Source organism: Halichoerus grypus, chromosome 6, assembly GCF_964656455.1.
Source record: "Halichoerus grypus chromosome 6, mHalGry1.hap1.1, whole genome shotgun sequence".
NCBI lineage: Eukaryota > Metazoa > Chordata > Mammalia > Carnivora > Phocidae > Halichoerus > Halichoerus grypus.
Window position 1 is genome coordinate 24,150,201 of NC_135717.1, and position 25,458 is coordinate 24,175,658.

The 25,458-nt window shown below is 49.8% G+C and overlaps 1 protein-coding gene and 1 long non-coding RNA gene across 3 annotated transcripts; both read left to right on the forward strand.

The window, feature by feature from the left end:
- Positions 1-4,546: 4,546 nt before the first annotated feature.
- LOC118540407 (uncharacterized) lies at positions 4,547-7,731 on the forward strand. Of its 2 annotated transcripts, none has more exons than XR_013448841.1 (3): positions 4,547-4,693; positions 7,085-7,226; positions 7,635-7,731. It is a non-coding gene; the product is annotated as an uncharacterized LOC118540407 (long non-coding RNA). The 2 variants fall into 2 exon arrangements; XR_013448840.1 differs by having other exon boundaries at positions 7,638-7,709.
- Positions 7,732-11,433: 3,702 nt separating this feature from the next.
- Positions 11,434-25,213, forward strand: LOC118540406 (protein shisa-9-like). Its single transcript, XM_078074728.1, has 2 exons — positions 11,434-12,017; positions 25,088-25,213. The coding sequence occupies exons 1-2, from the start codon at positions 11,451-11,453 to the stop codon at positions 25,130-25,132; spliced, it is 612 nt and encodes a 203-aa protein (XP_077930854.1). The 5' UTR covers positions 11,434-11,450; the 3' UTR covers positions 25,133-25,213.
- Positions 25,214-25,458: the final 245 nt, after the last annotated feature.

Genomic DNA, 25,458 nt, shown 5'->3' on the forward strand with positions numbered 1-25,458 from the left:
TTTCTTTCTCTTTGCACAACCTGAGAGCTGGCCCTATTGAGAAATGTGAATGTCCTTCATGCCGTGGTTTCACGGTGAAGCGGCAGAGTATCAGCCCTGCTTCTCCATTTCCCTGGTTAGGGGAACCTAGATGGTCAGCGCCACCCCCTACCTCCGTACACAACCCTGCAGTAAGCATCCTCATCCATGCCTCCTCTCCAGGGTCCACCCCCACAAGCAATACTGCCATGATCTCAGATCCATCAGGATGCTCTTAACAAACCACAACCCTCTGAATCCCCATCAAGGGAGAAAGAGAAGCAAGGTGAGCTTTGAGTGAGGCCCACACATACCGCTTCTGAACTCAACAGGCCCAGTCCGCCTGCTGAAATTTACCCCCTAGAGCACCGATTCTCAGATAGTGGTCTGCCAACCAAGAGCAAAACCCTCCCCCGAAGTACGTTAAAATGCAAATTTTCAGAACCACCCAGACCCACTGACTCAGAAACTCCAGGGCCCAGGCCACCTGCGTTTTCTGCTGCACATTCAAGTCTGAGACGGTTAGGGTAACAGAGGCCCCGAGCTTGGGGGAGTGGTCGCTCACGGGGCAATGAGATAATGGAGAACTACAGGCGGCGAGAAGTGTCAGATGTGAGATACAGGGAACACAGCAAGGGTCCCACGTGGACCCTTGAGGAAAAGACTGAGTCCTCCAAGAGACAAGAGAATAGCAATTGCTCCCATTCATTCATTCATTCATTCACTGAACAAACATCTACTGCTTACTCTGTGCCAGGCACTATTTAAGGCTCCGGGAATACAGCAATATGCAAGATGAACAAGACCACTGCCCGCCTGCAGCTTATATTCTAGGGGACAGGATAAGAAGTATGCACGTGAAATAAGTCACCGAGAGCTGTGAAACTTAAATACACAAAAGTGTAACGGGATCAAGAGACACCGGTGCATAGCAGCGTTATTCCAAACAGCCCCAAAGTGGAAAACGACCCAAATAAACGAATGAATGGATAACCAAAATATGTGATACGAGCTGGAGTATGACTCAGCCATGAAAAGCACTAAGGTATTGACGCCTGGTACAACGTGAATGGAACCTAGAAACCTGATCCTCTGCAAAAAAGCCAGACCCAAAAAGCCACAGAACGGATGATTCTATTTATATGAAATGTTCAGAAGAGGCAAATCCATAGAGATAGAAAGTAGATGAGTGGTGATGGCCAGGGGCTGGAGAGAGGGAGGACTGGGGACTGGCTGTTGCATTAATGTATACAGACTTTCGATAATCAAAAGGTTCTGGGATCAGAGTGGTGATGGTTGTTCAACTCTGTGACTATGCCAAAAATCACTGAATTGTACACTTTCTAAAAATTCTACATAAACAGAGAAAGAGACATAAGGTGGTCTGGAAAACCTTTCCTGAGGAGGAGACATTTGAGTTGAGCCCTGAATGGTGAGGAGGTGGTCACATAAAGATGATGGAAAGAACCTTCCTGGCAGAGGGAACAGCGAGTGCAAAGGCCCTGAGGCAGGAAAGAGATCAAATATCTGAGGTACAAGAAAGAAGGCCAATGAAGCTGGAAGATGGCCAATAAGGGAGAGAGCATTCAAGGTGAGGATTAACCTACCCATTTTAGGGAGCAAAAAGCTGCTCAACAATGTCCACAATAGCCAAACTGTGGAAAGCGCCAAGACGTCCATCAACAGATGAATGGATAAAGAAGATGTGGTATATATATACAATGGAATATTATGCAGCCATCAAAAGGAATGAGATCTTGCCATTTGCAACGACGTGGATGGAACTGGAGGGTATTATGCTGAGCGAAATAAGTCAAACAGAGAAAGACAGGTATCATATGACCTCACTGATATGAGGAATTCTTAATCTCAGGAAACAAACTGAGGGTTGCTGGAGTGGGGGGTGGGGTGGGAGGGATGGGGTGACTGGGTGATGGACACTGGGGAGGGTATGTGTTCTGGTAAGCGCTGTGAATTGTGCAAGACTGTTGAATCTCAGATCTGTACCTCTGAAACAAATAATGCAATAGATGTTAAGAAAGAAAAAAAGAAGAAGAAGAATGTAGCAGGAGGGGAAGAATGAAGGGAGGGAAATCGGAGGGGGAGAAGAACCATGAGAGACGATGGACTCTGAAAAACAAACTGAGGGTTCTAGAGGGGAGGGGGCTGGGAGGATGGGTTAGCCTGGTGATGGGTATTGAGGAGGGCACGTTCTGCATGGAGCACTGGGTGTTATGCACAAACAATGAATCATGGAACACTATATCTAAAACTAATGATGTAATGTATGGGGATTAACATAACAATAAAAAATTTAAAAAAATAAAAAAAAATAAAATCAAAATGTCAGCAGGCTGATTCCTTCTGGAGGCTCCAGCAGAGAATCTCTTCCTCGCCTTTTTTCACTTTCCTGGGCTCGTGAGACCCTTCTTCCATCTTCAGAGAGCGTCACTCCAACCTCTGCTTCTTCCATCCCGTCTCCTCTTCCTCTTCCCTAGCCAGATCTCTTTCCAGCTCCCTCTTATAAGAACACTCATGATTACAGTTAGGGACCCCTTGGATAATTCAGGTTAATTGATCTCAAAATCCTTAACTTCATCACATCTACAGAGTCCTTTTCGCCAGGAACTCGGTTTGAGGTTCCAGGGTTTAGGACTCGGATATCTTTGGGGGCCATGATTCAGTTCACCTGCCCTACCTTCCTGAATCCGAGGATATATTAAATACATTAGGCCCTCCCCTGGTTCCCACAGGATGCTCTACTTTTCTAACCATAGTGTCTATCATATGCCTTACAATCGTCTATCGAGGAAGGAGCTGGTGATATACTCACCAGTGCTTTTTCCTCCTCTGAGCACGTAGGAACACTACAATTCCCAGACTTCTTTGTGTTTAAGTTGGGACCATGTGACCGAGTTCAGCGAACGGAATACGGTGGGAATGATGTATGCCACTTCCAGACATGGCCGTAAATTGCCTCACGCCATCCTTCTGCTCTTTCCTCTATGGCTCCATATGGCCTCCATGTGGCCTCCACACGGCTAAAAGTCAATGATTTCATGACGGCGGAACTGCGAGATGGGAGGGACTTGGATTCCTAAGTCACCATGTACTGTGTGAAGCCACAGAGATTTTGTGGTTACATAGTATAGCAGATACCCTACCCTGACTAATAAATTTGTCTTTTTATGCTTCTTTCCTTTACCAAACTGTAGGCTCTATCCGATTTCCTATTGTATCCCCCGCCACCAGCACAGTGCTTGGCACGAAGTGAGCATTCCATAAAGTCTTGCTAAGTGACAGAAGGGCAATTGGATTCAGGATGAGGACATGGGGGGGGGTTAGACAAAACTAGGGAGCCGTATCCTTGTCCCTGGGAGAGATTATGAGGGCTGAACTGAAGCAGGAACAATGGGGATGACAGAAAGGAAGGGTTTGATGCTTATTCGGGAGGGAGAATTGACAGAACTTGGTGACCAATAGGATATAGAAGTTGAGACAAAGGATGGCATCAAGGACCTCCCAGTTTACTGGTTTGGACACATGGCTGGCTATTGGTGCGCTGAACTTTCCAATGTGGGCGTTGTTCTGAACATGCAGGTGAAAACACAGCTCATATAGCTCTAGGTAACTGTTGCTTCTCTAGCCGTGTAGAAATTTCTCCTGGAATACTGTTGGTGGGGCAGTCTTGGTGATATGGAGATTTTCATTCTACTGTGGTCGGTAGTAATGGGATTTGAACTGTGTAGTTAGTCGATGCACGTCTGTGCATCTGAATGTTTGTGTCCTCTCAAAATTTGTATCGTGAAATCCTAATGCCCAGTGTACGGAATTAGGAGGTGGGGCCTCTGAGAAGTAGTTAGGTCATGAGGGTAGAATTTGCGTAAATGGAATCACTCTTCTTATAAAAGAGACTCCACAGAGGTCCATCACCCCTTCGACCATGTGAGGACACGGCGAACAAGTGCTGACTTTGAACCAGGAAGAGGGCTGTCACCAGAATGTGACCATGCTTGTGTCTTTTCTTTATTTTTTGAGAGAGAGAGAGAGCGAGCATGAGAGCATGGAGGGGAGGGGCAGAGGGAGAGGGAGAGAGAGAATCTTAAGCAGGCTCCATGTCCATCATAGAACCCGATGTGGGGCTTGATTTCATGACCCTGAGAGCCTGGCCTGAGCTGAAATAAAATCAACCGAATGAGCCACCCAGGTGCCCTGACCAGACTTGTGTCTTGATCTTAAACCTGCCAGCTTCCAGAACTGTGAGAAATAAATTTCTACTATTCACAAACCACCCAATGGATGGTGTTTTGTTAGAGCAGCCCAAATGGACTAAGACCATTGATATGGCTAGTTAGTCCCACATCCCTATATGCATGTCTCTTTTCAATGCAACTTTGCCACTCTTCCAATTAAGAGAAGTCTATTTCCCTCCTACTTGAATAGGATCTGGCTTTATGGCTTTGCTTTTTACCAAGAGAATGTTCTGACCCTGGGTCTCAATAAGTCTTGCATGCTTTATTTTAGTGATTCGGGACCCCTGCCGAGGCACCATGTGAAAAAGCTAGCCTGATGGTTTACGAAAAATCTCATGGAGCAAAGAGGAGCTGTCCCAACTGAAGGCTGTCCCAGAACAACCAGCATGCTGGTGACCTGGCAGTTAGCAGCAAATTCATGAGTGAGTCCAACTAAGACCAGAGGAACCATCCAGTTGATACCAACCTAAGTTGCCAATCTATAGAACTGTTAGTTAAATAAAAAAGTTGTTATTTTAAGCCAGTAAGTTTTAGGATGATTTGTTCCATGGCAGAAAACTAACTGATACAATCTTTATTTGTAGGCATTGGTGGGAGCACAGAGACATGGGTCTGGGGAGCTGTGTGATTTCCATCTAGCCTTAGCTGATTCCTGGGGAGACACCTTGTAATTTTAACCAAGGTAGCTAGCTGGAAAATGCATGACCCTAAAACCTGTTTTCGTTTCCCAGTACAGTTGGAGGGACTTAAATTATTCATAGAACTGCTTCAAACTGCCACTTGACTTGGGAACTAAAGCGAGGTTCTTAAATTAGTCATCCCAGATGCTGGGATTTCATCTATAGTAAAATGACCAAAAACTGGGGAGGATAAGTTTATCCGTTTTTTCCCTGGTAAAAAGTATTTTAAAAATACTACACACACACACACAGACACACACACACACACACACACAGGATGATAAATATAAGACTAACATAACTTCAGAATGTGAATTGTTATACAAATAGTCTACAACCATTAAAAGAGGTGCTTACTGAGTGCCTATTTTATCAACCATAATTTTTCTCAATTTTCTATGGACCAGTGAAAACTTTACTACTGACACCTTCAGTATTGTGCTTTGGACTGACATTCGAGGACTACTTTTAAAGAGAGTATACCAAAATTCTTTCTGCTCCGTTGCTGAGAATGCTTGTATACATTTAACATAGGACTGCTGGAAGTTGGAGCTAAACATCCCCCTCTAAGTCCCCATAAGCTTGACCTCTTTTTCTGCCCAAGCTGCATCCCCTATAGAGAGGACTGGCTACCTAACAGATGGGGCCCCCTGTTTAGAAATCATGTAGAATTTCAAGGCAACTGCAGAGCAGTGGACGAAGCCTGGGGCCCTCTTGAGCATGGGATCCTGTAAGACTGCACAGTAGGCATATTCTAACTTGCCCTGGAGATTTGGAGGTCCTCGAGGGCAAGGATTTTGTCTTAGCCATCTGTCTCCCCAACACTCAGGGCACCCAGTAGGCCCCCTCAAGCTTCCTGCAATAAGAATGACCTTTTACTAAGCCCTGCCAAGGTTCTGTTCATTGTGCTAAGCACTCTGCACCAGATACAGAGTGTCTGTAATATTCCTGGGAAAAGACACCATTCTTATCCCCATCTTATAGATAGGAAAACTGAGGCTTAGAGAAGTGACGTCTCATTGGAGGTCCTAGACCTCAGATGAGAAAGAAGCAGGATTTAAACATAGGCAGGAATCACTGGTTCTCAGTCGATTTTGCAATGTCTGCTTGCCAAGAGTGTTTGGTTGTCACGATGGGGAGTTGCTACTGGCATCTAGTGGGTAGAGCCCGGGGATCCTGCTAAGCCTCCTGCAATGCACAGGACAGCCCCCCACCACACAGAAGGATCCACCCTAAAACGTCAGGAGCGCTGAAGCTGAGAAGCCCCGTCCTGATACCAAAACCCATGTCTCCTAAACACCAGGCACTTCACATTTTCTTTATATTTCACTAATAAATACTATAACGTATTTATTATTTTTCTTACATTGACTTTAAATTGATGTACACCTTAAATATTTATGCCCGTGAAGCCACGTGTTTGATGTGCCATTATTTTTTTTCTGCTACACATTGAAATAAATCTAAAACTATTAAAAAAAAATCTTTGGGGGTAAAACCAAAAGTCATCTCACATACCTCTTGCAGTCTGGGGAAATCATACTTCAGACCCACTTGACTTCTTCCATAAGGGATCCTTTATCTTCTCAGAATAAGAGAATAAAATATATCAAATCAGCATGTTGCTTGAGCATGGCCAGGGGCTAGCCCCGTTTTGGCTTCTGTTGGAGGAAGTCATCGAGGGGACATGACCTCCGGCTGACCCCGGGGGCAGCAGGTGGGCAGAGGCTCCTCCCCCCTCCGCTGTCCTCAGATGTATATTCCACCCACTGTTCTGGCACTAGGAATCTATTTCAAGGATGCGGCCTTGAGACAGCAAAGTGCTGTTAGGACCATCTGGACCATACACTACTGACCCCCCACTGAAGCCTCTAGATAATATAAACTTGTAAGATTCTGGCAGGCAGGCGCAGAGATCCCCTTGTTGTGGGGGGCCCAGGATAAGCCTTGTAAGTTCCTTTGCTTATTACCCCTCCTACTTACCTTTCTGGAGAGGTCTGCCTCTTTTCTTTGGTCTCTCCTTGGCCTTGGTCTGGGGGGGGGGGTCCAGTTTCGATTTTCACCCAGGTAGCTCCTTAGGTTTCACACCAAAAGCTTCTGTGTCATCTCTTTTTCTTTTTTTTCTTCCTCAAGGCTAACAGTTGCTAAGAAACCTTTTTGAAACCCTAAAAGCTATCTGATGAGGACTTATTAACAAACAACTCCCTCCAGTGAGGGCCACTGCACACATAATCTAATTTGCTGACTTGCTGATGGACCCTGGTTGCAAGTCCTGGTAAGTAAAGATTCTTTGTAACGTTGTTCCCTCCCCTAATTGTTGGGGAGTAGGGATTTTGGTCTTGTTGCAAGCCATTCTGCCATCTGACATAATTAAGCCTAGAGCAAAGGAGATTCTTCTTTAGATATTAAAAGTGCCTGTGTTGTAAATAATAATGTCATCATCTCTTTCATAGAAAGTATTTTCATTAAGAGCTGCATTTTAATTTCAACACATTTGCATGAATTCATTTGGCTAGTGGTGGGGGGTGGTATTTGATGATTTTTCATCTTCCATGAACTTGCCAGGTGTTTCAATTAGGAAGTTTCTAAAACCCCCTCCCCCACTCAGGAGCCCTGAAAGAAATACTTTCTCAATCACGTGTTCTGAATGGGGGCATGTTCTCAATAACCACACATCTATTAGCAGGTAGTGACTCTATTGATTGAGTGGACATACCCAGAGGAAAGGGACTTTCTTCCGGGGCGCCTGGGTGGCTCAGTCGGTTAAGCATCTGCCTTCAGCTCAGGTCATGATCTTGGGGTCCTGGTTAAGCGTCTGCCTTCTGCTCAGGTCATGACCTTGGGCTCCCTGCTCAGTGGGGAATCTGCTTCTCCCTCTCCCCCTTCCCCATGCTCTCTCTCTCTCTCTCTCAAATAAATAAAATCTTAAAAAAAGAAGGGACTTTCTTCCTTTAAAGAGGAAAATGAACCTAGACGGTTCTTCCCTCTTATGTTTTTCAAAGGCTTGGGAAACAGGTGTGGACAATATTCCAGAGTGCAGCAGCAGCCTTGGCAGGCAGGTGCAGCAAGGGAATTTGGTTTGGGTGAAACTCAGGGCAGGGGGCGGTGGCGGGGCAATAGCAGGCTTAAGGGTTGGGATCTGGCAAATAAGCCATGAGGGGTAAGATCAGGTGGGCTTCTTTCCCAAGCAGGATCCCTGCACTCTCCTTGTCCCAAACAGGGGGCAGTCTCTGTTAATTAAAGCTGGGAACTGCGGCCAGAGTGAGTCTCCTCTGAGGACCGGACTCAAATGTCCTGGTGACAGGCAATACTTTACGGAGATCGGAGGCAGATTCTAAAATGGACTTTTCTGTCTAGATTTTGTCTCTTTTCGCTCAGATTTTTTTTTCTTTTTTCCAATTAAATTTAGAAGTGTCTGAAAACCCCCAGCACTTGGGGGAAGGTGTCTGTGACCTACTCTTCTATCAGGTTGTTGCCCTAAGCTCCCAGCCCTGATGCTGGCTGGGAGGTACCTCAGTGGGGTGCAGTGGGGTGGGAAGGCAGGAAGCCAGAGATTAGAAGTCTGGCAGGCTGCATCTAGCCCTGGCTTTCCCATTTGCTGGCCACTTGACCTTGGACAAAGCCCTTAACCTCTCTGAGCCTCAGCTTCCTGGACCTTGGCAAGTCTGCTGGAGCAGCCCTCCTGGATTCTAATTTAGTGCATAGAAATATCCCAACCCCTCTGCAAGGTCCCCACAGCAGAAACTCCATTGTCTGTCCCTTTCCTCTCGGGTTAACACCAAGGGTCTTGCATTGAAGACCTGAACAAGTGAATCAAAGCAAACTGTAAATATTTTTTGAGTGCTTCTCACATCCAGCGCTGCTGTAGGTGCTGGGAGACTGCACGAGTCGAGGCCCCTTTCTGCCCTGGAGTTTACCATTTCAGTGTGGGGAGACAGACAGAAACCAAACATCTATTGTAACATCAGGTGGATAGGGAGTCTGGAGGCCTGTTTTAGGAAGGCATTACCTGCAGTGGTTAGAACACAGGCCCAGGAGTCAAATTTCTTGGGTCAGAAGCCAAGGGAGGCACTTCCTCCCTGTGCTACTATGGGAAACTGGTTTAATTGCTTTGGGCCTCAGTCTCTTCCTCTGTTGTGTGGGCCTGGTTATATTATCTAGCAGATAGAGCTAAATGAGATCAGTCCCTCAAATGTTGTAGCAAATATTCCCAGATTGTCTGCTAGATGCTAGGCACTGCTCTAAGCATCTGTGAGGAGGTGATTTTAGAAAAGACAAGCTTAGTGGGCATGTTGCAAGCACTGAATTAATGTCAGCTATCATTAGCTCTCACACACCAATGCTTGTGTTTGTAGAGACTCACACAGTGGTGGTGGGTGTGGGTCGACAGACGCGCCACACGATCCTATTTTGGGGATCCCATTATGATGGAGCTGATGAATTTAGACTAAACAATTTCATACCTTGTCCAGGTGGGTTTGGGACAAAATACAGCCCGCAATTCAACGAATCTTCTAGGGCTGGTATACTCCTGGATATGCTCCATCAGTGTTGGCCTGGTGTTTTTGCTGGAACAGGGTCATTCTTGGCTAGTCTTTGGGAAGACAGGTGGCATTCATCAGAGAGAAAGCACAATTAGCTAAAGTCCCTCTCCTTCTGAAAAACTTGCAGTAGAGTCCAACACCCACGCTCCATGCTTTTTCCATTAAGGGGACCCAGGATGTCATTTTATTTGTGGCCCAACTTTTTGGCGCTTTGAAAACGCCCGGAGAAGCCCCCGACTGCAGTCCTATGGAGGGGATTGTGGTGGAGACATCATTTCCCTGCAAATCGCCTAGCCGACTGCAAAGTGTATACTTAGTTAATGCAATTAAAAACAAAACGCAGGGGCGTGTGGAGATCTAAATTCGGTGTAGCAGCTTTGGTGCACATCGCGTTTTGGGGGCCACTGGAGTCAAATTCAAGCAGAGGAAAGAAGAAGTGGGAGAAATGCGAGAGGGCCGCCGGATGACTGGAATCGGCTGAGTTGGAGAAGGCCGATTTGGAAACTGCTGACAGGCGACGGGAGGCTGGAAGCTGAGGGCCCAAGGCCGGGCTCCGCAGCACTAGGTGAGGATGTCTGGGCGGGGGGGGGGGGGGGGGGGGGGGGGAGTTCGGTGAGCACAGGGGCTAGCCGGCTCCGGAGACCCACACGCGGGCTCCAGGTGCGGGAGGGTGGCTGAGGCTGGGTGCCCAGGCCTTGCGCTGCACCAGATCTGGGCGCGCAGAGGCGGCGCCGCGGTGTGCCCTCCTGTGGAACGCAGGGAACGCTGCGAGGTCGTAGAGGGACAGAAAGTGGCAGGTCCAGGGGCCTAGGAGAGTCCCAAGGAAAGACATTCCGGGACGTGGGACGTGCCACTGCCTTGGCCTTGTCTGCTGCCTCCTCCCTACCCCCAGCGCTTCTTTGACTATAGTTCGTCCCACGGCCCTCTCCCGGGGGTGCCTACCCCGGGCCCCAGTGGCTTGCCACCCCGCCTTCTCAGCTCAGCCTTGGTCCTCGGCTCCTGCCAGGGAGTTCCACCATCCGGGAGGCGCGCCTGGCTGGAGGGCGCAGTCGGGGGAAGGGCGAGGTGGTCCGGTGCACCTGGAAAGGGCGAGCCTAATCAGACTGTGCCCCCGTCTGCTTTGGAGTGGGAGCCACTTAGTCTGTCCTTATCCCCTCCGAGTCACCCCTTCCCTGGAGGGCATTTTCGAGCCGTAGCTTGTGCGCACGCACGCCTGAAAAAGGCACGGCCGGAGCCGCCTCTGCGCCCAGAACAGGTCTGAGCCGCGCCTCCCGCCCAGAGAGGGCGCGGGAGGTCCGGCAGCGGTCCTCCACCTGCCGGGAAACCCGAGCGGTGCCTTCAGCCCCGGCGGCTGCCGAAGAAGCTCCCCCCTCCCCGCCCGCCAGTCAGCCTAGCTCAGCTCTGCGCGCCCCCCAACTCGCTCCCGCCCGCCCGCCCGAGTCACCTCTTCCGCGCCCCCGCCCCTCTCGAGCTCGCGCCCGTTCCACACCCCCCTCCTCTGCTCACCCTCCTCCCCTCCCCCTTCACTCCTGCCCTCCCTTCATTCCACAAGTGTTGCTTCGCTCTCTCCAGCGCACTTGGCGAGCTGGAGAGGTGAGAAGGATCGGGCGCGGGGCGGCTTGTCCGGAGCCGCCGGCGGAGGGGAAGCGCGAAGAGACCGACTCTCCCCTGCTCGCCAGCCCCCGCCTCTCCCCGTAGCCGGCGGGACCTGCACCCGGCGCTTGCCCCCGCTCATCCTCCCCCCGCCCGGCCAGGCGCGCTCCTGCCCGGCCGGCCCCTCGGCGCGCGGCGCGCTGGAGGCGAACGCGGGCTGAGCCGAGCGCCCCGCGCCGCTCCCTGCATGTGCGGCCCGCGGCGGCTCGCAGCCCCCGGCAGCAGCCTCGGCAGCTTCGGCCGCGCCTCGAGAGGCGGCTGCAGCGGCTGCAGCGGCGGCCGAGCCCGGGCTGGGAGACACGATGCGCCGCGTCCTCCGGCTGCTCCTCGGCTGCTTCCTCACCGAGCTGTGCGCCCGCGTGTGCCGGGCGCAGGAGCGAGCGGGGCACGGGCAGCTGGCGCAGCTGGGCGGCGTGGTAGTGCTGGCGGGGGGCAACCGCTCCGGGGCCGCCTCCGGAGAGGCCGGCGAGGGCGCGGGGGTCTCGGACGCTCCGCCCACCCGGGCGCCCACGCCAGACTTCTGCAGGGGCTACTTCGATGTCATGGGCCAGTGGGACCCGCCGTTCAACTGCAGCTCGGGCGACTTCATCTTCTGCTGCGGGACTTGTGGCTTCCGGTTCTGCTGCACGTTTAAGAAGCGGCGACTGAACCAGACAGAGCACCTGCACCAACTAGAACACCCCGCTGTGGCTCAACACCGGCAAGCCCCCTGCGCGCAAGGACGACCCCCTGCACGACCCCACCAAGGACAAGACCAACCTGATCGTTTACATCATCTGCGGGGTGGTGGCCGTCATGGTGCTTGTAGGCATCTTCACCAAGCTGGGGCTGGAGAAAGCGCACCGGCCCCAAAGGGAACACATGTCCAGGTGGGCTGCCTCCCCCCTCCGCCTCCCCTCCGGGCGCCGCTCTCCCTGCTCTTCCCTCTCCACCTTTCCGCGGGCAATGGCGCTCCCCCCCCAACCCCCGCGTCTCCGCTGGGGGAGGTCGCCCGGGAAAGCCAACTTCGGCTGGGAGCGCGGAGAGGGGGCGCTGGGCACCGCACAGGTGTGGATTTGCGCGTGTGTATGTGTGTGTGTGTCGGGGGTCTCTGCCCCCTTCACCCTCTCGCCGCCCCCTCCCGCCTAGGATTGAAGCGGATCTGAGACACACAGCCCGGGAGCCTGTGGCCCCGAAGTCTTGGGTTTGGGGGAGGGGTCCCCCGCTCGGATTCCACATCCTAGCCTCTAGGTAAACAGAGCAGGCGAGCTCGAAAGGGAAGGGGGGCGTGTGTGAGCCCGCGCGCGCGTGTGTGAGGGAGGGACGGAAGGAGTGTGTGCCGCCTGCAATTCGTAGGGCTCGCGAAAAAGAGGCGAGGGAGGTGGAAGGAGAGGGGAGGGCGAGAACAAAAGCCCTGCCTGGAGCGGCCGCCTCGCTCTCCCTGAGCTGCCTGGTCCCTGCAGTTGGGACCTCGGTTGCCTCCCCCTGCCCAAAACCCTCGCCCCTTTCCCCGGTCACCACCTCTCCTTGCTGGGGGCCGCGGCCTCAGCTGCGCGCTGAGCCCCTTGCCGGGGTTGGCGTGGACTTCAAGGGCGGGAGCCCCGTTCACCAACCCCCACCACCCCGCCGCCCCCCAACACCCTGATTCGTCAACTTTCCCGGTTGCCTTATTCATTATGCAAGACCCAGCGCGAGGAAGTCGCAGCAGATGGGAGAAGGCATTTGGGGATTAATGGAGCTATTTGCCTTTTGCTTTTTTAAAAAGTGTCTAAATTGATTCTCACAACTTTGGAGGCGGAGGACACCGCCACGGGGACGCAGCCCCCAGACCCACCAGAGGCCAGGGTTGGCGTGAGGTCTGGGCGGGCGGGGTTGAAGAGCGACAGGCAGTCTTCCAATAGCTGGAGGGTTGGGCGCAAGCTCGATCTTCTTTCCGAGTGTGGGCAACGGGGTCGCCATGTGTCCCACCCCCTACACACAGACACACACCCTCCCCACACCTCCGGCGGGGGCCCATGTGTGCGCGTGTGGATGCACGCGCTCCGTGCGCCTGCCCAAAACTGAACAAAGAGACCCACTAAAACTAGGCGAAGGAACATGACCACCTCACTAGTAATTATTTTCTATTTATACGCAGAGTATCCGATGCCTTTTTTTTTTTCCAGTAGGGAGGGATTTGGGGGAAGAGGTGAAGAAGTTCCTCTTGGTTTGGGTCAGCAGGGAGGCGTGAATGGATGTTGGGGTCTTGGGGCACAAAGTAAGCTTGGAGGGTATTCAAGAAACCCTGACCAACTAAAAGAGGAACACGCTGGCCCCGCCCACCTCCTGCAACCCCAAGATGCCCCGTCTCCAGCCCCAGCCGCGGGTGTTTCGCGTCCCCGCAGTCCCCCGCCAATCCCTGTAGCTTCCCGGGGTCTGTGTTAAGGTGAGGGAGGAGTGCCAAGGCAGGACTGCGGCAGGCGGCGGGTGTCGCCTTGGTGTAGGGAGGGAGTCACCCAGGGATAGGCAGGCTGCCTTGCAGATTCGGGTGAATTCCTCTGCCCAAATATCCACTGAGCCTTTTCCTTGCAAACCAGCGCTTAGAGGAGCCCTCCTGGGTGTTTGGGTGGGGGGTGGGGGAGGGGAGGGAGGCCGGGAGTAGGGAGGTGAGAAGGTGGGAGTCGAGCTAAGGGTGGGCGGCTCTCTTTGGACGTCTGTGGGAGAAGGTGCTGCTAGCTTCAGGCTCTCTTTGATCTGTGTATTCCTGTGGAGACAGCACTTCACCGCAGACCTGAGGGCCCAGCAGGGACTCCACTTCCTGTCCTGCCTCCTTGCAGCTCTGTCAGGAGAAAAAGAATCGCCCAGCCTAGCAGGTTGCAGCCCCTTTCTTCTGCAGGTACCTGCAAAGGGCTGCTTGGGGTGGAATCTGCGCGCACCCAGTCCCTGGTAAGAGCCTCAACACAGCTTCTCCTCTGTACACCTTTTGGGAATTCCAGAATGCAGTGGAAGTGCATTCTCTTGAAGAGAAAGAACAGTTGAAACCCGCCCCCCACCCAGAGTGGAGCCCATCCCGGGGCTTGAACTCACCACCCTGAGATCAAGACCTGAGCTGAGATGGAGTTGGAGGCTCAACGGTCAGAGCCACCCAGGTGCCCCCAAGAATAGTTGACTTTTATTGGCAGTTTCCAGGGTATGGTTTTCAACCCTGACTGCTATTTCAGATCCCCTGGAATGCTTTTTTAAAAAATCCTGTTGCTAAGGGGCCCCACCCTAGACAATTTAGATCAGAATCTCTAGGGGCTGCGTGCAGGCTGTGTACTTCTGTAAAGCTCTCTAGGCTTTCCAGTGTGTGGCCAATCACTATTAAGGAAAAGGAACTAACATTTGCCAGGCACCGTACTGGGGGGGGGTGTGTGTGTGCGCACGCGTGCACGCACAAGTGTGTGCGTGTGAGTGCATGTGTGTGTAAACCTCTTCAGTGCTCCCAACTATGAGACAGGTGCTGTTAATTCCCATTTATAGAGGAGAAAATCCTGGCTCAGTTTGGGTGGCTGGCCCAAGGTCACACAGGAAACTGCAAATCCCCAGCCCCCTGGTTTCAACTGTGTTTTCAGTTTCAGTGAGCATTGGGGGGTGGGGGGCCGTGCTTCCTAAAAATGCAAAATGCGCATTCTCATGGTTCTGTCCGCAGAGATTCCAAATCAATGTAGGTCTGGGATGAGCCCTAGAAATCCACATGTGTAACAGCCTCCCTGAATGGCTCCCAAAAAGTGGCCTCAGCATTAACAAAGACTGTTCTTGAGTTTGGGACTATCTTAACAGGGTTGGGGGTGGAGGAATTAATCCAGTGCGACTCTCTTACTTGCTTTCTGTTTTGTGTTGCGTGCACGTATAGGGCTCTCTGTGCATTTGTGGTGCTGGGGGCTGCCCCAAGGACCCTCCAGATGCATCTTGCCCTGTTGAGGCAGTGAATCATTTGGAGTCCCAGCCACAGCCCGAGCTCATTAGCTGTTGGCTGGAGGGGCTGAAGGGTGAGTTGGGTGGGGGCGGCACACCTGAGCTTGGCCTCACAGAGGGTCCGAGGTGGCTTCCAGGTGAAACCAATGTGCTGGCTGCAGTCTCTTAATTAGTTTGTCTTGGGCTGTGAGGGTTACGGAGCTGAGGGGCTTGTTCTCATTTCATCTGCCCGCAGCCTCCCTTCAAAGACTTACAGCCCCTTGCTGTCCCCATGTCGCCAAATGCTCCTGTGACCCCGTGCACTCGTGTGATCCCAGGAGAGGCCTCGATGATGTCAGTTTTCGGGCTCAGAGCCCTGGGCATGTGACCTGCCTCCTTCTGGGCTGATTGGGACTAGAAGCAGGAGAAAGTCAGTAATTCTCAGAGCTCTGGGGGTCTTGCCCACGCTATTGTAAGAGCTTCCCAGACACTCACCACCAGCTACAGCAACATGACATCCAGCCACTATTTATTGGAAGAACAGACTGCGAATGGTGGCCAGCTATGGTTATCAAACCGCACAGACATATTTTGTTTGGTCTGCAAGGTATTGCTATTGATGCATTCTTAATTTTTAAGTTTCTCTGTCTCTCTCTCTTTTTTTTTTTTTTTTACTGTGAAACATTTTAAACATACCATAAAAAACCAAAACCAAAAAAAAAACTTGAAAGACTAATAAGAACGAACTCCAGAATAGTCTCTGAGGTTTCTTATCCCCGGCACCACCAACATTTGGGGCCGGCTCTTTCTTGGTGGTGGGGGGCTGTTCTGTGCAGTGAAGGGTGTTTGCCAGCATCCTTGGACTCTACCCACTAGGTGCCAGTAGTACCCACCCCACAACCCAGCTGTGACAGTGAAAAAAAAAAAGTCCTTAGCCATAGCCACATGTCATCAAGGGGGTAGAATCACCCCTCATTGAGAACTACTAATCTAGACTGAACAATCATTAGTGTTTTGTCATATTTGCTTTCTAGTACTCTCCATATTTTCATTTCCTCTCTCCCTTTCTTCCTCTTTCATTCCCTCCTTTTTTCCTTTGTTTTTTGGCTGAAGCCTTTGAAAATCAGTTGCAGACATGACACTTCATCCTTAAATACTTGAGCGTGGATCTCCTGAGAACAAGGACATTCTCCCACACAACACAATTCCAGTATCACACCCCAGATAAAGGACGGAAATTCCATCATATCATCAGATATCCGATCATCTTAAAATGTTCCCAGTCATGCCAAAAAATGTCTTCCACAGCTTGGGGTTTCAAACTAGGATCCAGTCAAGGCTCACTGCATCTAGATGTGAAATTTCTTTAGTCCCTATTATATATCGTGTTTTAAAACCAACTTAGAACCAGTTGCCAATGTTTAAAAGCCGGGCGTGTTCACGCAGATATCCAGATTTCTGACTTCTCTTGAGAAATTGGCAGGTCCGACAGCATTGGACCTTCATTTTCCCATGGAAGTTGTTGGTTGACTTTGAGAGGTGACTTCCCTCTTAGGAAGCTTGCAGGTTCCCCCTGGGTCTCCACCCCCATGCAGTTCACTTAGCGCTGTTAGCTGCAGTCCCTAGAAACTCTGTCAGGCCGACCTTAGCAGTGGGGGCTCCAGTCATATAGCCTGAGATTCAATCCAGCTTGGCCACTTAATAGCTGTGTGACCTTGGGAAAGTGACTTCACCTCTCTGAGTTTTAGATTCTTCTTGTCTGTAAGACGAGATAACCATGATCCTTGTGTCATAGGCTTGTGTGAGGTTTCGCTGAGACTGGGCTTGGGAAGCTCTTAGCACAGGACCTCTTTACGGTCACTGCTCAGTGACTCTAACTCTTATTATTAGAATTTTCTGTCCCGTTTCTGCCAAAGGGGTAAATGCTGTAGTCTGGAACTCAGTACCTAGCCCTTGCTCTGCTACATCTTTTTAGCTGTGTGACATTGGTCAGGTCTCCCAACTCCAGACTTAGCAGGAGGAGGGGGCAGGTTCAGAATAGGAGAGAAGACCCGTGGATGACCACATGAAATGCCTTGCAAAGTTTTGGCCTAGGTGATGTTGAAGCACCTTCGGCGGTAAGCTTGTGTGTAACTTCTCACAGGATTTTCGGTCCTTCCCCAGTGAGGCAAGCCTTACGACAGTCTGCCTTTTAAGAGGCACAGGTTACTTTCCATGAGGATGAACAAGCCCCCCTCCGGGCAGTGGAGGAGTCAGACCTCAAACCCAATCAGTCCGAGGCCAGAGCACAGGTCCCTGACCACTACACTGCACTGCCTTGCAGCGGACACATGCAGCACGTCTGCTGTCTCACATCACAAACAAGTGCTTGATGCTTTGCAAATAGCAACACATGCGGTGGGGCCAGTTCAAGGAGCCACTGTAAGATCAAGACCAGGGATGTTTTCTGCATCTGCCCCTGGCAGGGCCAGCCCTCTCGGAGAAGGCATTGATGAGGTATGACCTTGGGGCAGGAACGCATGTTTGAAGCTCTGTACACTCGAAACCAGTAGGGGACACATGTCATTATCTTGCCCACCTTCAAAGAGAATCAGAAATCCAAGTGGCAAATTACGTAGCCCAGTGTCCTGTGTGTTTTTCAAACATGCTTCGCAAGAGCTGGCGTCCCTTGCAAAGAAATAGCATCAAGTGGTAAGTGTCCTTCCTTCTCTTGCCTTTTCTCTCTGTTTCCAGCTTCCCCCTCTTGCTGCACATCTGTGCTTATCCTGTGGCTTCGACCAGCTCCCCAGGTGAGAGGAGCCCTTGCATGCGTATCCTGTTGGCCATGGAAAAGTCTCTATAAAGTCTTCTTCCTGGCAAAATATGTTTGCTTCTCTTGGGGCATTGAGTCCTGCATTTTATTTTATTTTTATTTTTTTCGAGAGAGGGCGCTCAGGGAGAGGGGCTGAGGGAGAGGGAGAGAGAGACTCTTAAGCAGACTCCACGCCCAGCATGGAGCCCAACATGGGGGGCTCGATCTCACGACCCTGAGATCATGACCTGAAGCGACAGTGTCGGCCACCCAGGTGCCCCTGAGTCCTTGCATTTTAGAAGTCACCTTCACTGGGGTATAATGTACACCATAAAAGGCAAAGTGCCGTTGGATGAGCTTCATCTACACCTGTATAACCACCACTCCAGGAAGTTACCTCCTGCCCATGGCCCTTGCCTTCTAAAAAATAAAAGATGTTTCTGGTAGGAGAGGAAATGCTCAGGAATCCTATTCAAGTGTTTAAATGTCAGAACATAGTTCAGACCTTGGGACTCCTGGAAGCTTTGAAGCAAGATGCTGGGACTCTGAGCTCTGTTTGGAAACAGTGGGGTCTTTTACTTGCTCACTATAATTGGAAAGTAAAGGGACACAGCCTTCTCTTTTTGTTCCTCAAATGTACCAAGCTCATTGCTACCTTGGAGCTGTTGTGTTGGCTTGGCTCAAATTCTTCTCCTCCGTCAGACCTCACAGGCTGGCTCTTACTCTTCAGGTCTTAGCTCAAATATCACCTTCTCTGAGAAGCCGTCCCTGACCACCCAGGCTCAGTTACCACCGCCCCGGCCCCTCCAGCCCATCGTTTGGAGTTACTGGCTTCATTTCACATTATAGCCTAAAATTAGCTTACTCATTTACTGGTTTGCTAGTTTATTATCTCTCTCCTTGCATTACTGTCCATAGGAAGGAGTGCAGGGACACCAAAGTCTCTTCCGCTGTTGTATCCTCAGCACCCAGGACGGTATCTGGCACAGAGGAGTTCTGCTTTCTGACATCCTGGTTTACATAAGAAAGTATCTCTTCTTTTATTCATTCACTCTTTCACATAGTCACGTCATAAGTATTTATTGAGTACCTGTGGCATATCTAGCACTGTTTGGAGAGCTATAAGAAGAGTGAATTGTACAGACATAATTCCCGCACTGACAGAGCCAACAGTCAAATGGCTCAAGACAAATAACACAGAAGTACATCTAGAAGGAAGTGGACATTAAATTGAACCTTATAAAATTGCTAGTATTCAATCGTTTCACTTCAGAAATGGCAGTGTTTCAACGTAATTGTTCTGAACTGGGTGAAGGGATATCAAGGAAGAGAGACATTATGTGGACTTGCCCTTAACAACTCTGAAATCTGCAGAACTGACATCCCAGTTTGAAGGTTGTCCAGCAGGAAAATTCCCTTTTACTCAGGGGAGGGTCAGCCTTTTGGGCTATTCAAGTCTTCAACTGATTAGACAAGGCCCACCCACACGATGGAGGGCAATCTGCTTTCCTTAGTCTCTTGATGTAAATGTGCATCTCCTCCAAAAGCACATTCTCAGACACGTCCAGAATGACTTTCGACCAAATATTTGGGCACCTTGTGGCCCAGTCAAGTTGACACTAAAAATTGACGGTCATAGTACTTTTAGGATCTTGCTACTCAGAGTGTGACGTGGAGCAACAACATTTTTATTACCTTGGAGCTTGAGCAGAAGGATCTCTAGCCTTGCCTCAGGCTTCCTGAAACTGAAGCTCTGCATTTTTTTAAAAAGATTTTATTTATTTGAGAGAGAGAGAGAGAGAGAGCGAGCACACAAGCAGGGGGAGTGGCAGGCAGAGGGAGAAGCAGGCTTCCTGCTGAGCAGGGAGCCCCATGTGGGGCTCGATCCCAGGACCCCGGGATCATGACCTGAGCCGAAGGCAGATGCTTAACTGACGGAGCCACCCAGGCGCCCCCCAAATCTGCATTTTAATAAGACCCCTAGGTAACATGCACTTTGTTTGAGAAGCACCCAAACTGTGCCACAAATAGATGACAAATCCCATTGAATTTGTTAGGCTTACAGCACATAGTTGGTTCTTCCCCTTTATTTATTTATTGTATCTTTTGTACACATGTTATAACATGCTTTTTAGTACATGCCCTAATACATGCCCATTTGTTTTACTCATAAGTATGTGCTCATACCCGTGAACAGCTATTAGGAGCATTATAAAGCATATATGAAAACAAATTTCAAACTGAACTGAAGGTACAATGAATACCTTAAAATGTGTTGCTAAGCATGATGATGTCATGCAAGCATCAGCGAATATCTCAAAGCTTGAGGAGGAAGCTCATCATTAATAAGCAATCCATTTTTTGAATATTTCTCACGAGAGTTTTGATTGTTTTTGGCTGACTTTGCTTTGATCTGAATAGACAATCTTTGTTTCTCACCTTGCGACAAGCTAGCTGTTGCAGAGAGGGGGAGAGTCGACTCTATTGTGTTCTTGGGTTTGCTCTGTTAGTATTATCTTCAGGCTGCGGTTTTGTGGTGGGGGACGTTTTTAAGCCACATGCCTGCTCGGTGATGGTTAGCCTACTCACAGATGGTAATTTATCTGCACAGCCCCTTTCGGGGTGCACGGAGCTGCAGTATAGGCAGTGCACCCCAATGATGGTGCTGTTACCAGTCGCCCTCCTGGGCCTGAGGTTCCTGAGTCTCACTGTCTGACGTGGACATTTCAAGGGAGGGCTCTAGCATCCATACACAACATTACATTGACTTCTTCCTTGAACCACTAAAGACCACACACACAAGTTCTCAGATTTCCTTTCCTGATGCCAAATCATTTTATGTGGTCCCTGGAGGAAGCGGACCATACCTTGCAGACTGCTTTTCCAGGATATGGAGGCCTCTTAGGAACCTGTCATTTCCACTGCACACTCTACGAGGGGCTGCCTTGGGGGAAAAGCAGCCTTGGCTTCTGGGCTGGATTTTCAAGAATTTTAGGACTCAGGAGAAGCCCAGGGGATCTGTAGAAAGCAGTGCTGACCAAGTTCGTGGTAGCTTGTCCTGATAAATTACTTTGCTAACCTCTTGAAAGCCTGAATACTTTGGAATTTTTTTTTTGGCGGGGGGGGGGGGGGAACTCCTTAGAGAATCTGGGGAAAGCTATGGCTTCTTGTTCTATGGGCACAAAATTTCCATTCAATTCCAAAGGGGTTCAGAGATCTCTTGAAGCTCATGATGAAGAACCTGTTTAGAAGGGGAAAAGGCAAATTAGAGTTAGAGGACATGTGCCCTTTGCCTCAAACGTTCCTTTCCTGTAGCCCTGTTGAGTCTCAGAACCTGCTTACAGCACAGAGCAGGGAAGGAGGCTGAGCTCTGATGTTAGGGACACTCAGGTTTGTATCTTTTTTTTTTTTTTTTAATTTTTTTGTTATGTTAATCCCCATACATTACATCATTAGTTTTAGATATAGTGTTCCATGATTCATTGTTTGTGCATAACACCCAGTGCTCCATGCAGAACGTGCCCTCCTCAATACCCACCACCAGGCTAACCCATCTTCCCACCCCCCTCCCCTCTAGAACCCTCAGTTTGTTTTTCAGAGTCCATCGTCTCTCGTGGTTCTTCTCCCCCTCCGATTTCCCCCCCTTCATTCTTCCCCTCCTGCTACATTCTTCTTCTTCTTTTTTTCTTTCTTAACATCTATTGCATTATTTGTTTCAGAGGTACAGATCTGAGATTCAACAGTCTTGCACAATTCACAGCGCTTACCAGAACACATACCCTCCCCAGTGTCCATCACCCAGTCACCCCATCCCTCCCACCCCACCCCCCACTCCAGCAACCCTCAGTTTGTTTCCTGAGATTAAGAATTCCTCATATCAGTGAGGTCATATGATACCTGTCTTTCTCTGTTTGACTTATTTCGCTCAGCATAATACCCTCCAGTTCCATCCACGTCGTTGCAAATGGCAAGATCTCATTCCTTTTGATGGCTGCATAATATTCCATTGTATATATATACCACCTCTTCTTTATCCATTCATCTGTTGATGGACGTCTTGGCGCTTTCCACAGTTTGGCTATTGTGGACATTGTTGAGCAGCTTTTTGCTCCCTAAAATGGGTAGGTTAATCCTCACCTTGAATGCTCTCTCCCTTATTGGCCATCTTCCAGCTTCATTGGCCTTCTTTCTTGTACCTCAGATATTTGATCTCTTTCCTGCCTCAGGGCCTTTGCACTCGCTGTTCCCTCTGCCAGGAAGGTTCTTTCCATCATCTTTATGTGACCACCTCCTCACCATTCAGGGCTCAACTCAAATGTCTCCTCCTCAGGAAAGGTTTTCCAGACCACCTTATGTCTCTTTCTCTGTTTATGTAGAATTTTTAGAAAGTGTACAATTCAGTGATTTTTGGCATAGTCACAGAGTTGAACAACCATCACCACTCTGATCCCAGAACCTTTTGATTATCGAAAGTCTGTATACATTAATGCAACAGCCAGTCCCCAGTCCTCCCTCTCTCCAGCCCCTGGCCATCACCACTCATCTACTTTCTATCTCTATGGATTTGCCTCTTCTGAACATTTCATATAAATAGAATCATCCGTTCTGTGGCTTTTTGGGTCTGGCTTTTTTGCAGAGGATCAGGTTTCTAGGTTCCATTCACGTTGTACCAGGCGTCAATACCTTATTGCTTTTCATGGCTGAGTCATACTCCAGCTCGTATCACATATTTTGGTTATCCATTCATTCGTTTATTTGGGTCGTTTTCCACTTTGGGGCTGTTTGGAATAACGCTGCTATGCACCGGTGTCTCTTGATCCCGTTACACTTTTGTGTATTTAAGTTTCACAGCTCTCGGTGACTTATTTAACGTGCATACTTCTTATCCTGTCCCCTAGAATATAAGCTGCAGGCGGGCAGTGGTCTTGTTCATCTTGCATATTGCTGTATTCCCGGAGCCTTAAATAGTGCCTGGCACAGAGTAGGCAGTAGATGTTTGTTCAGTGAATGAATGAATGAATGAATGAATGGGAGCAATTGCTATTCTCTTGTCTCTTGGAGGACTCCGTCTTTTCCTCTAATTCACGTGGGACCCTTGCTGTGTTCCCTGTATCTCACATCTGACACTTCTCGCCGCCTGTAGTTCTCCATTATCTCATTGCCCCGTGAGCGACCACTCCCCCAAGCTCGGGGCCTCTGTTACCCTAACCGTCTCGGACCTGAATGTGCAGCAGAAAACGCAGGTGGCCTGGGCCCTGGAGTTTCTGAGTCAGTGGGTCTGGGTGGTTCTGAAAATTTGCATTTTAACATGTACTTTGGGGGAGGGTTTTGCTCTTGGTTGGCAGACCACTATCTGAGAATCGGTGCTCTAGGGGGTAAATTTCAGCAGGCGGACTGGGCCTGTTGAGTTCAGAAGCGGTATGTGTGGGCCTCACTCAAAGCTCACCTTGCTTCTCTTTCTCCCTTGATGGGGATTCAGAGGGTTGTGGTTTGTTAAGAGCATCCTGATGGATCTGAGATCATGGCAGTATTGGTTGTGGGGGTGGACCCTGGAGAGGAGGCATGGATGAGGATGCTTACTGCAGGGTTGTGTACGGAGGTAGGGGGTGGCGCTGACCATCTAGGTTCCCCTAACCAGGGAAATGGAGAAGCAGGGCTGATACTCTGCCGCTTCACCGTGAAACCACGGCATGAAGGACATTCACATTTCTCAATAGGGCCAGCTCTCAGGTTGTGCAAAGAGAAAGAAACAATGAGGCTTATGGCAAAAACACTGCTCATGTCAAAGATACACGGCTGTGCAATGATATCTGCAACAATCTATACCGTTCCAGGAGAATCCTATCTAAATAAAGATCCGACGGAGAGCAGGTGAAGAGGAGTAAATGTGTTGGTGAGGTCTGACCTTAGGAGTGATATCTGACAGCTGTCTCTGTTCTGTTCTGTGTGCAAACATTGAGCTGCTTGGCTAAGGTTATGTCTAATTGTGAAGGTCACTGTTCCGGTTGAATTGGGTGCCGGCCCTGCCCCCATCCCCTCCCCCCCATTAAAACAAGTCTTTTTTAAAGTCCTGATCTTGTGGTCCTGAGAATGTGACTTGATTTAGACATAGGGTCGTTGCAGATGTCGTGATTTAAGACAAGGTTATCCTGGAGCAGGGTGGGCCTCTAACCCGATATGACTGGTGTCCTTAAAAGACAGAGACTGTGGGAGACACACCAGGGGAAGATGGAGATTTCTAGCAACCGGCAGAAGCCAGGACGAGTCAAGGGAGGAGGCCCCCTGTAGGTTTCCGAAGGGGTGTGGCCCTGCCAACATCTTGATTTTGGATTTCTGGCCTCCAGAACTGTGAGACCATAATTTGTGTGGTTCGAAGCCATCTGGTTTGTGGTACATTGTTCTAGCAGTCCCGGGAAACTAATACAGTCCCTTCACACCTCTCTCCTTGTTTTCTTATTTGTCGAATAATAGTAAAAAATATCAACCCTTGGGTGAGCGTCAGCGAGATTAAACATGATGATAAATGGGAAGGGCCCAAAACGCAGTAGGTAACTCGGGTTGTATGCTTTCCCTTCATCCCAGCTACTGATTAAGAGGGGCACCAACAAGGGGCGTGGCTGGATCACACCAAATCCTCCCTAGCTGCAGGAAACCCAGTTCACGCAGGATACAGAGCTCTGCGTAGGCTCTGGCTCAGCCCTGTACAACTGGCTGTGTGACCTTCAGCAGGTTAATTCACCTCTCTGAGCCTTTGTTTGCTCATCTGCAAAGAAGGAGTAATAAACCTCAGAAGGTGTTCGTATGCTACTTAGTTGAATTAAGGCTTGTAACGGGATTAGCATGGGGGCCGGCTTATGGTAAGTACTCCATAAATGTTACTTATTGCTGATAGTGGGCCATTGCTGTACATGAAGCGTGGGCTCTAGCGTTAGCTATGAAGGGGGACTAAGTTTATGGGGTGCAGACATATTAGATTCTTCACTGAATCCTCTCAACAGCTCTGCAAGGTGGGTGATACTGCTCTTACGTAGCTATTGTGAGGAGCATGTGGACTGTTTTGCACAAAGTCCTTCTGTAACCTCTAATTGCAGTGACCATTTTACTCCCTTACGTCCTTTTTTGCCCTCCCACCCCTAACGAGAATGGCAGCTCGTGGAGTCAGGGGCCTCGTCTTCATAAGCCCAGTGCTCCGAGCACAGCAGATGCCAGTCATTGTGTTTGGAATGAACAGATTTAAATTCTTTCTTCTTTCAGGGCCCTTGCAGATGTCATGAGCCCACAGGGCCACTGCAACACTGACCACATGGAGAGGGACCTCAACATTGTGGTTCATGTCCAGCATTATGAAAACATGGATACCAGAACCCCCATAAATAATCTTCGTAAGTATAGTCGTGCGGTCCATTCCCAGCCCCGCTTGGTTATCCATGCAGTGATCATGTGTCTAGATTTCATGGTCTCTGTTTGGGTTCACCAAGAGCTTTTCTGTTTGTTGGCTAGTTAGAAGTTTGATTTCATCTCTCCAGGATGAAGCTGTGTTTGGCTTCATCCGATTTCACTTGGTTTGTTTCTCGGTTAAAGAGCGATCCACTTGGTTGGTTTCCTACGGTTGGTTCTGTTAACGG